Source organism: Leucopleurus acutus, assembly GCF_964270905.1.
Source record: "Leucopleurus acutus genome assembly, chromosome: 8".
Classification (NCBI taxonomy): Eukaryota; Metazoa; Chordata; class Mammalia; order Artiodactyla; family Delphinidae; genus Leucopleurus; species Leucopleurus acutus.
This window is the reverse complement of record NC_139151.1, coordinates 106359669-106371330: the sequence shown is the minus strand read 5'-3', so window position 1 is coordinate 106371330 and position 11662 is coordinate 106359669. Positions and strand designations below refer to the sequence as shown.

Here is an 11662-nt window from a genome sequence, read left to right as displayed (position 1 = left end):
ACACATGCACGTGAGCACACGCACATCCCCGGGTGTCCTCCTTCGGGTCCAGGTCTGGGTTGCCCTCGGCCGCCCCATCCCTGGACTCCACAGGTGAGCCTACACAGCGCCACGCTGTTGCCGACAATCGGCCCGGTGCCTGTGGCAGCAGAGGCTTCCAGGGCCCGGCTCCCCGAAGGTACTGATGAGAGGGCGCCTCTGGCCTCCAGAACCGAGGGCACGAACACCTGGTCCCCCTCTGGAGGACACCTGACCCTACACTCCCATCGTCCAGCCTTTTCAGTCTGTCCGTCCATTCCTATAACAGAATTTCCATATGACGACACTGGCTCCAATCAGTCGGCCTGGAGCGGGAGATGCAACAGCTGCGGTCAGTTCTCGGCAGGAGCACAGCTTACCCTCGTACTCTGTATTGGCAGTGGAAAATTCTGCTTCAGTACTTTATTGAAAGAAAGCAATAAATAATACTGTGATAAAAATAGTTCAAAAGTAGACTGTACATACTTTGTTACATAATCAGGAAGTTCACAAAAGATGAATAGAAAAACAGAACGGTAACAGTGAACTGTACAAGTAAATTAAAGGCAGAGCCCGAAGGTAAAAAGACGCGCCACCTCTGTCCACCGGTACAGCAGCTGCGTAATGAATAATGCGCCATGATCTGAACACGTCTCTTGCTGGCGTTTTAATATGCCATTAAAAAGTAAGTTACATTTGCTACTTATGCAATCCAAAATGGCTATATCGTCAAAATCTAAAAATGTACGGCTAGGTCCATTCTTTAAACATGTTTACAGACAAATGTAAAAGGATGATTTACATCAGAAAAATAAGGCCTTGATTAGAGCCGCACTACATTATTCTCAGCATCTCAGTGCCTTCACCTTCCGCGTGCGCCAGTGTCTCCTCAGCGAGTGCAGTGCTTCGTGATTGGTCCTCTAAGAGTCGGTGCCCTTGACCCGGCTTCCCAGGAGGGGGGCGGGGAAGGGGGCGGGCGCGGCGGGCCGCGGGGGCCCAGGCCCCACCCCCCCACCGGAGTCGCTCTTCCCCCAGCTCGCGGCTTCTGCCAGCCACCCAAGACGAGGCGTCCGGATCCACAGAGGCCAGGCTACGGGAGAGCTCACCACCGGTCCGAAGGGATTTTCAGAGCGTTCTAATGATCCCTTCAGTCCAAATTTGATTAGAAGCTGCTCTTTAACACCCCGTATTTTTAATCTCTTCACGCTACAGAGTAAAGCATTTCTTGCTAGAAAAAGGATAGCTAAGGTCAGTCATTAAAATACAACAACAATTGCTTGAAAGTAAGTTGGCTTCTTTCAGAATGATTGTTGCAGGGCTAGGTTACGTTTTGTAAAGGGTAATGCACACTGTGTCATGATTTTACAAACGCGGTAAAATCCTTTGCTCTGTCATGGTTTATCATTAAAAAATTAAACAAGAATAATTACAATAAACGCATAATTTACAAAAGCCCTATATTTGTTCATAGGATTTATACATACAAGCATTACAGTACATTCCTTTGAAAGACTAAAATCAGATATAAGAACATGAATTGATCTGAAAGGATATTTATAGCCTGGATATACATGAAAAAGTAAGTAACTATATAAATGAAGTCATAAGTTTACATAAATATAAGAAACATTAAATTCTAAAATATTTTCTCTATGGTATTCATGAATTTTTCACTAATTAAAAACTCTGTAATAAAATATCTTAGGGTCCATATAACAAGTATTAACAGATTAAAGATTCCGTTGAGCTCAAAATGTAGTCTTCGCTGGATTCAAAATGCTGCATAATCATCTGTAGAAGTAGTGTGGGTAAACTGGAAAATAAAATAAAAGCAAACGAGTCAGTCTCGAGACAGCTTCAAGTGCCCGAGCTCCTACCCCTCCACGACCCGTCCCCAAGCCCTACGTTCTGTGCTTTGGCTGCTTTTGGAACGTAGGTAAGTATCAAGGACCAAGCGGATCACGGAGAGAATTCCTTGACTGACTTTCTTTTGACACACATCTAAAAGGTACTAATACGAAAACCAATCATGCATTCCAGCTGAGACGTGACAACAGAACCCTGAGAGCAGCGAGGGGAAGGCTGGGCTCCCGGGCCCACACCCACCCACAGCACCACCTGCAAAGCAAGGGTGGCCCCTCAGCAGCGGCCGACCCCGAGATGCCAGCGCAGTTTCGTTTTAAAGACGGGCCTCTGGACTGAGAGGCACACGGCGGTGCAGCCTCGTGAACCCTGATGCTTTGGGGCTTGTTCCCTTTGAGAATGTGCACGCAAGACACAGTGCTGCAGCGCCGCTGACGCGGGAGCGACACCAGCACGCAGGGCAACGCGAGGGAGACCCGGGCCGTGCACTGACCACTCCCGGCGGCAGCTAAGGGCCAAGGTCACCTTCCGCTCTCCTGCCGCCCCATCCCCCCGGACGCTCCGGCGCCAGGGCGTGGCCTCCCCGCACCTGCGGGCCGGGGCCAGGGCCGCCCTGTACTCACCGGCGTTGGCTCAGCAGGAGTAAGTCCTGACTGCAGCGGAGTCCAGCCTCTGCGCTCCCGCCACGCTGCCTGGTCCGACAAGCACGGGAGGGAGGAAGCGTGCAAACACAGCGTGCGGTTAGTGGTGGGACGGCACACGGGGCCACAAGGACGGACACGCACTCACATCCACAGCGGCTACCTCCTGAGGGCTCTGGGGGAAACCACCAGAGGGGGAGGGGCGGACGAGCCAGAGAAAGGGAGCCTAAGGGCCACCACGTGAGGGTTCCCTTCACCTCCGCCACCCTGGGGGGCACGGGGAGGTCACACTACAGCAGCAGCCGCAGTCAGATGACAGAGAAACGCCTGCACGGTGGGTGATGACTACTCAGCGTGACCACGTGGTCCCTCCTTAAACCCTCTAGATTCAGAGAGCGCCTGGACTTCTCTTTCGCTGTATCCGCGAGGACGGTAGTCGGGCAACAGTGACAGCGGCCACGTGACGGGCCCCGCCAAGGGGACTGAAGCCCAGCACCGATGGCCCGGAGGCCCCGCGCTCTGTTGCCCCAGGGGGACCCGCCTGCTCTCTCTCCCCTGGGAGCCTTCCCCAGCAGCTTCGACAGTGGGCAGAGGGCAGAGGACTGGGATGTAGCTAACAAAGCGGAAGAAGCCCAGTGTCAGCTTCCACCCGAAAGGATGTCACCACTGACGATTCTTTTCTTGTCAAGAAACAGGCTGCGGGGCCCAATAGGTAAGCCCTCACCCCGCTTTAAACTGGGTAAGAAATTTCCATACCCCTAGCAGAAATCCGCTGCTCCCAATTCAACATATTTCGTTTCCCCACAGGTCCACCAGGAACACATTTGACCAATATTTGGCCGCGGTTCCAGAAAGGGCTTAAGACAGCTGGCGCTAATGATCGGAGCAGATCTTTTTTTTTGTTTTTAAAGCCATTGATTTGGACATTTTATTTTACTTTATTTATTTATATTTGGCCACACCACGTGGCACACAGGCTTAGTTCCCGACCAGGGATCGAACCTGCGCCCCCTGCACTGGAAGCGTGGCGCCTTAACCACTGGGCCACTGGGGAAGTCCCGCACAGCATCTTTCTAAATCCTTCTGATCCTAAGAACCCCAGGGACCTGCTGCACTTTTTGCCTTCAAAAGCCATGAAAACAACCCATTTTAATAGTTTATGCCTTCCTTATCACACAAGGGTAAAAAGTCATCTCCCATATAATATACTGCCTACACCTCTTTCTAGGAGTATTTTTAATTTATCAAAACTCTAATGTTAACATCACTGTGAGCATTTAACAGCGAAATGCGATTTATAACGAGGAGAATGGAAATGAAGCAGTGAGGAAAATAAGAAAGCACTCACTTAGACTATCCAATAAATTGAAGGCCAAGCTACGGTTAAAATCCGTAAAAATGGGGCTTCCCTGGTGGCGCAGTGGTTGAGGGTCCGCCTGCCGATGCAGGGGACACGGGTTCATGCCCCGGTCCGGGAAGATCCCACATGCCGCGGAGCGGCTGGGCCTGTGAGCCATGGCCGCTGAGCCTGCGCGTCCGGAGCCTGTGCTCCGCAACGGGAGAGGCCGCAGCAGTGAGAGGCCCGTGTATCGCAAAAAAAACAAAAAAAAAAACAAAAAAAACCACATCTGTAAACCGCCCTCACTAAAGTGCCCAGCTTATGTAGCAACGGCTTCCCTAAATGCACTCTGCTCTGATTTTCATACAGGCAAGTGGGAGCAAAACTTACAAACCTACGCACGGGAAGGGCTGATAACAGGAGAAAACTGCAAACCCCGTCAGCACACTTCGAAAACCCCTCGCTCTCCTGCAGCCCGGCCACGGCAGGCGTGGGGACGGCCTGAGTAACAGCAGCGCCGCAGCGGCCCTAAGGGCTCCGCCCTCACGGGACTGAGGACGTGCCAGGCGCTTTCCTGAGCCGTGACCCGCTCTGTGAATCACTTGTGTAACCGGCACGGGCAGCCGGGGAGGAGGGTGCCCTAAGACGACCCTTTCCCAGATGGGAAACTGAGGAGCGGTGCTCAAGGCGCCTCCTAGGCCGCAGGGCCAGACTCAGACCCAGGCCGTCCGTCTCGCTTTTGCTGCCGAGTGGGGACATAGCAGCGCTGAGAGCCCACCCTTAACTGGCGGTGCTCTCTGGCAGAGCGGTTGTCAAAGGGAAGAGCAGAGCTGGGTGTGAAATGACTATGGGCCCAGCCATGCTCGGGTGATGACTTCTCTCGGCCTCACCTTCTTCCTTCTCCCTGGCCTTCTACAGCGTGCAAGGGACAAATAACAGTGAGGACGGAGGGAGGACAGGAAGGTGGAGGTTATTTCAAATGGACTCAGTCACCGTTCTAGCGTGAAGAGAAGTCGAGGGGGAGCTGGTGGGGTCTGAAAACTACTATGTGCTATTTTATGAAACAGCTTCTGAGCGCTGCCTGCCACACACACATCTTTACGAGCATGGGTGTCGATCTAACGCTCTGAGAATACACACGATTCTTAGTTTTATTAGTTAGAAGAGTATGCTAATATTCAACCAGACAAGAACTTAAGAATTAAGACTCTATTACTGTTAAACTTTTATAAACAGATGTTAGGATTAATTTTAAACATTTACACCTGGGCATGCAACAGTACTCAAGTGCCTTGTCACATATTAAGTAGGCCATTCTAGATCATTATTAACGTTCCAGTCCCAGAGCTGCTCAAGCCGCCTACCAACGGCTGGGGCAGCACTGCATCACCTACCGTCCAGCTGCATCTTCTTTGGCTGCACAGAGGGCGAGGACAGAGAGGACGGGACCCGGAAATTTGCGGGGAGAGTCTCTGCTGACCCAGCAGCTAAGCCACGAACATCCTTTGGTCTAAATTTTTTTCTCCAAGAAGGTGCTCTCCTAAAGCTTTTATCATCATCCTGGTGAATTAAAGGACAGAAAACAAGACAGATTTAAAAATAAAGGACAAAAACATAAAGTTACCAGCCCTTTAAAATGACTGAGCTTGTTACCGCATCTTTATTTCACCCCGTTCGTGACAACCATGTGATTAGCTGGGAACTGTGGAGAGTGGCCGGGGGCCCGGTACCACTGATGCTGGGACCCTAACCGAGCATCAACCAGGACTGCCTGGGCCGCCCAGGTGTACGTTCCTCCTGACAATTACCAGGCTTCACTTCTTATCTTGAAGGAATCACCTTCTTGCTATATAATATAACACGTTTTTATTTGTCTTTAAAAACAGTTTTCGAGCTGTAAACAATTCTGTCTCATGCTGGGACAGAGCCAGCAAATGCTGCTTTAGGTGCCCTTCTACTCTCTTTGTCAAACTCAAGTTTCCTTAATGTCCAATGAAGAGAATAACGATAAGTGTGGGAATAAATGAGTCATGGTTTTGTGTAAGGGGAAATTAATATTTTGTGCTTTCCAATATACTTATGAAACAGTCCCCCAAAGCACAGGGGCTCTGGATTAGGGTAAGACATCCAGCTGGTCCCCAAAACACAACTTAGACTCCATTCCTAAGCTGAAACCAGTGTTTCACGATATAAAAAAATACCTTTGAGGGGTATCAAAAGTTAAATAGCAAAAATTAAAAAAAAATACAAACCCCTATCTTACTGAAGCCATTCATTTTTTAAAGATTAATTTTATTTATTTATTTTTGGCTATGCTGGGTCTTTGTTGCTGCCCACGGGCTTTCCCTAGTTGTGGTGCGCAGGGGCTACTCTTCGTTGTGGTGCGCGGGCTTCTCACCGAGGGGGCTTCTTTTGTCGCGGAGCACGGGTTCTAGGCGCACGGGCTTCAGTAGTTGTGGCTCGCGGGCTCTAGAGCGCAGGCTCAGTAGTTGTGGCGCACGGGCTTAGCTGCTCCGCGGCATGTGGGACCTTCCCGGACCAGGGCTCGAACCCGTGTCCCCTGCATTGGCAGGCGGATTCTTAACCACTGTGCCACCAGGGAAGTCCAAAGATATTAATTTTTTAATAGCTCATTTGTTAATAAATTTTTAAGAGCAAAGCTTAACTTGTAAAGTAAAATTGTCTCCACATTTAGAAGAAATACCCTGACTACATGGTTCATACAAGTATGATAAGATACTGACTTTTAAAGTTGCATTAATGTAAATTAAGCTGAAAACTTACTTCATCAAACCTTCTGTCGGTCCCCATGACCAAAAGGTTGTTAAACTCTCTTTCCAAGACAGCACGAGCCTGAAATCATAAAACAACACCACCCTACAGCTTTCAACAATCTCATTTGAATATCAGCATTTCTGGACTGCTTTTTAAACCAAGACTTTAAAAACAAAACAAAACAAAGAAACTCAAACTCTGACAGTATTTTAAATCAGGGGTTTAACATGGAGTCCGTGGATGGCCTTTTGGGGAGAGGGATCCATGACCTCTTGGAAATTATATACAAAAGTGTGCTCTGTGGGTTGGTGCTGGTGGGAAGATCGGGGTACTGGCAAAAGATATACAATCTTCCGTAGAAGAAAAAAAAAATCCCTCATTCTCAAATGAGCCCACAAGTCGACAAGAATTGCAATTACACATAGAAACAAAATTAATAAAACCTTCATCTGACACACAAAGAATTTCTCTTCCCACGGAAGAACTAAATCTCGATACACGTCACTCTTACCAGAGTACTGACTTGAATGAAAGTTCCCCTTATTGTGTTTACTGTAAGACTCTCATGCTTCCAACGGAAAATGAAAAGTCAATAGGCAAAAATACTAAGGAGTGAAGCATTACAGATTTTGAACTATTATATGACGGATTTGGTATGGAATGAGATTACTAGTGGTCTGAGATGTTGTTAAGTTTGGTCTCCATTCAGATAGGCAGCAGCATGTCTGCATGGGGGCAACGGACCACACGCTGCGCCCCAGTGAAGGCCCGGCGTCTGGGCTGTACCTGTGTGTTCTGCGTGGGGATCTGTAGCAAGAGGGCCAGCGCGTTGAAGTCGAAGGTCTCGTCTAGGGCCAGGAGGGCGCCGTGCACGCCGCTCTCTACGAGGTTGTCCGCGTACTCCCTGAGGCCGACGGAGAGGGCCCAGCGCATCACTCGATCGTTGCTCCAAACAAGCACATCTGCAGATGAATAAAACCTTTTGAAAGTGGCCTCAGAAAGCTGTGTTCATCACGTACACCCTGCAGGCACGGCGGAAAGATCCCTGCCGCGAAACTGACCCTTCAGCTCCTGACAAAAGCTGGGAGACACCGTTAGGCGGGCAGCCAGCCCCTCCTGCACGGAGACGCTGATGGCTTGGCCCTTCCCCACTCCAGTGGAGACTGTCCCATTAGAACTCATTCTTCAAGTGAACCCAAGAGGAATGAAGTTATTACGTACACTTAGTTTCTAGAGAACAGAAAACGAGGATCCGGGGATCAGAAATAAAAGGACACACAAGGATGTGAACGCCCACCAGGTACGAACACGTCTCAGATACAGACGTGAGAGTCTTCTGATATACTTTCTTCCCGTCCCAAGGAGGAGCTGGCGCCGTATCTGGACACCCTGCTCAATTCAGCATCAACCTCTCGCTTAGAATTGTGAAGTCTTTTTTCTTGAAGCCATTTTTGTTGTCTCTCTTTTGTTAAAAAGAGAGAAACTTAAAGATATTCTCCAGCATATTGGAGATTTGGGGGGAAGATTTCATGTTAAGCCAAGTCATAAATGAGTAAGTCTGTGCTAGCAGAGAGCTACACAGAGCCGCAGGTGACAGAGAGCTACACAGAGCCGCAGGTGATAGAGGGCTACACGTAGCCGCAGATGATAGAGAGCTACACAGAGCCGCAGGTGATCACCGATTACTTTCAAAGGCAGCTCCCATCCACCGTAAGGAGATTTAAACCATTTAAACCATAGAGAAAACAAGTGAAACAGATGCACAGATTTCATTTCCAACGCCCTTTTCTGGATAAAGGTATAGAATATATAGATGTTGGCTTCTGCCTTTTCTCATGTTTCACATCAACTCAATCACGACTCAACCATCCTTCACATGGGCCGCATCTCCCCAGCCGTATTTACCTTTAGTTTCCTTCTTAGTAAAAGCTGGGGATGAAAACAGCACTGACGCTCACAGTGCTGTGGCGAGGATTAAATAAAGTAGCCTTTGAAAGTGCCTGGACTCGTTCCCTAAGTCTTACTATTATTATTACTCTTAATATTATTAGATTTATTTTCTGAAAATGCTGGGAGGATTTACATCGAGCTTAATCACTACCTGATCACTGAGAGGCGCACAGAGTGAGACGCTCCCCCTCGGAGACAAGCATCTGACATCTCCCAGTGGGACAGCCCACGTCCTCCCAGGCCTCCACACCGCCTTCTAGCTGAAATGCCTCTGCCCTCCTCCCTGGCTAAGCAGCTCCCACTGCACCTTCAAGGCCCGCTCGCCCCAGCCTGGGAGGAGAGCCACGCGCTGCTCTCCTCTGCACTCCTCAAGTCCTTTGACAGATGCAGAGCAGTGTTTTTCACACTTAAGTCAAATGAGTGAACAGCAGGTCTCGTTCTTTTCAGCTCTGGAATTATCTACAGTGTGTAGCAGCATTTCTGAGTGAAACAGGACACGTGTCATAGTAACAGGAAATCTCTAGAGTCATGGGAAAAATGTTTACCTTGAGACACTTAACCTATAGACTGAGCACAAGGACACAGGCACAAGTGCTCTGGCCACAGAGGAGGATCTTAAAAACACTCCCTCCTCTGTAATGATGCCAGACACGTTTTCTCCACTTAAAGCATTTCCTGATTTTTTTCTTTAAAACAGGAAATCACTGAGGCTGCTAGTACACTGGGAAGCAAGAAACACGACTGTACTAACCTTTCAGTTCATTCTGGCTTTCTTCTCTTTTTCTTTCCAGTTCTTTCCGGTCATAATTTAACCTTCGCAGGCACATAATTCCACACTGGAAACTGTTTCTATTTCCAAGAGAAAAAGAAAAAAAAAAGAAAAAATTTAGACCGGGCAACAGTCAAACGTCTCTCAGCGAATTAGCAAGAACTACTTACGGCGACTAACCTGTGAAAACTATCGACCATTTTCAGTTGCCCGCGAAGGTCTTTCTTGGTCAAGTGGTCGAGCATCCGCGCGTCCACGAGGCACTCCATGAAGTAGCTCCGGTACTGCGGGAGGCCCAGGCTGGGCAGCCACTCGTTGCCGATCCACTCGTGGTTCATGTCCCCGTATGCCAGTGTCTGCTTTCAATAATCAAGGACGATCAGCTCAGGAAAAAGCCCATGAAAGCAGCCACAAGGACCGTTTATATCATCTTTAAACTGGCTTTTTAATCTGTTACATATTCTCAAAGGCTGATAAGCTAACGACAACGTGATTGCTTATAATTTCAAAATAACTTGATCTCTTATTTACTACCTTATAAATTTGCTGGCAAAATTTTATACAAAAGGAATTATGCCATTAAAACTCTATGACTCTCTTGTGTGTATAAATTTAACGTATTTAACAACCACGATAAAATTATAACTGACTACACATTACTTTTCTGAAATAGCTTTTATACATAATAATCACGACTCATGAACAAGTTTGAAGGATCCATCTAACTCTACTCATTAACAATATCTCTGGCTGTCTTTAATTTTATTTTTAACGTTTTGTTTTCCAAATTTCCTTAACAAAACATCTGTTAATTTCCAAGTCAGTCCAGTGAATTAAAAAATAGTTTTAAAAGGACCGATAAGCAAAGCAGTAACTGACAGGCTGAAAGGAGAAAGAGACAAACGCACAATTACAGTCAGAGACCTCAACCCTCCTCTCTCAATTATTCAGTAACTGATTGAACGAGGAAGCCAAAACAGACAACCAACCAACCCCAGTAAGGATAGAGAAGCCTTAAACAATGCTATCAACCAACCTAACCTAACTGACATTTTATGTAACACTCCATCCAACAGCACGATACGTTCTTTTCAAGGGGATATGGAACACTCTTCAAGGCAGACAAGTCTCAGCATACTCAAAGTGACTGAAATCATACAAAGTATGTTCTCTGACCTCAACAGAATTAAATTAGGAATCAATGAAGCAGAAAGAAGAAAACAAAGGAGCAGAAATCAATGAAATGGAAACCAAGAAAACAGAAAATAAAACAATGAAACTAAAATCAATTTCTTCATAGATATCAATAAAATTGACTAACCAGAGTGATCAAGAAAAAAGAGAAGACATAAACCACCAATGTCAAGAATGAAAGAGGGGACATCAGTACAGATCCTATAGACATTGAAAGGATAGCAACAAGGGTAAACTGTGAACAACTTTAAGCAACTTACATAAAGTAGTCTAATTTCTAGAAAGACACAATTTATGAAAGCCACTCAGTAAGAAACAGATAACCTGAATCTATTAAAACTCAAATTTGTAGTTACAAACCTTCTACCCACCCATACACGCACACACATAAAATCTCTACCCTAAATGGCTTCACTAGTGAACCCGATCAAGCATTTATGAAAAAAATACCAATTCTACACAAACTATTCCAAAACAGTGAAGAAAAAAAACGCCTAACTCATTCTACAAGGCTGGAATTATCTTGATACCTAAACCAGAGAAACATATAATAAGAAAACTGCAAACCAATATCCCTCAGAGACACAGATGCAGAATTCCTTAACGAAGTATCAGGAGATCACTCATCAATTAAACGAACAGGGTATCATGACAAGTAGGGCTTATCCCAAGAACGTAAGGTTGGGTCAATGTTTGAAAAACCAATGAAATTCACTGTATCGATGAACTGAAAAGAAAAACCATAATATCATCTCAAAAGACAAAGAAAAGGCATCTGACGATATTCATCATGTATATACAGGAATCTCAGCAATCTAGGAATGGAAGAAAACTGCCTCGACCTCACATACAGAGCATTTACAAAAACGGAGAGCTGACAACACGCAATGCACTCTCCCTAAGGTCAGGAACAAAGCAAGGATGTCTGCTCTTGCAACTTTTATTCAACACTGTATTGGAACGCCTAGTCACTGTAATAAGACAAGAAAAATGAAATCAAAATCATATGAATTGGAAAAGCAATAAAACGGTATTTGCAGATGACCTGGTTATTAATGTCGAAAATGAATCCGCAAAACAGTTACAAGAATAAAAATGAGTTTATTAGCAAAG

At 46.6% G+C, this 11662-nt stretch overlaps 1 protein-coding gene across 1 annotated transcript in view; it reads right to left on the bottom strand.

The window, feature by feature from the left end:
• Positions 1-453: 453 nt before the first annotated feature.
• PPFIA1 (PTPRF interacting protein alpha 1) overlaps positions 454-11662 on the bottom strand; it is an 89660-nt gene continuing 78451 nt past the window's right edge. The window contains exons 22-28 of the mRNA XM_082844956.1: positions 9536-9711; positions 9338-9435; positions 7423-7598; positions 6646-6714; positions 5256-5421; positions 2505-2573; positions 454-1831 (exon numbers count right to left, since the gene is read on the bottom strand). Of these exons, the coding sequence (XP_082701082.1) occupies positions 2515-2573; positions 5256-5421; positions 6646-6714; positions 7423-7598; positions 9338-9435; positions 9536-9711 (744 nt within the window). The 3' untranslated portion in view covers positions 454-1831; positions 2505-2514. The remainder of the gene's footprint in view (positions 1832-2504; positions 2574-5255; positions 5422-6645; positions 6715-7422; positions 7599-9337; positions 9436-9535; positions 9712-11662) is intronic.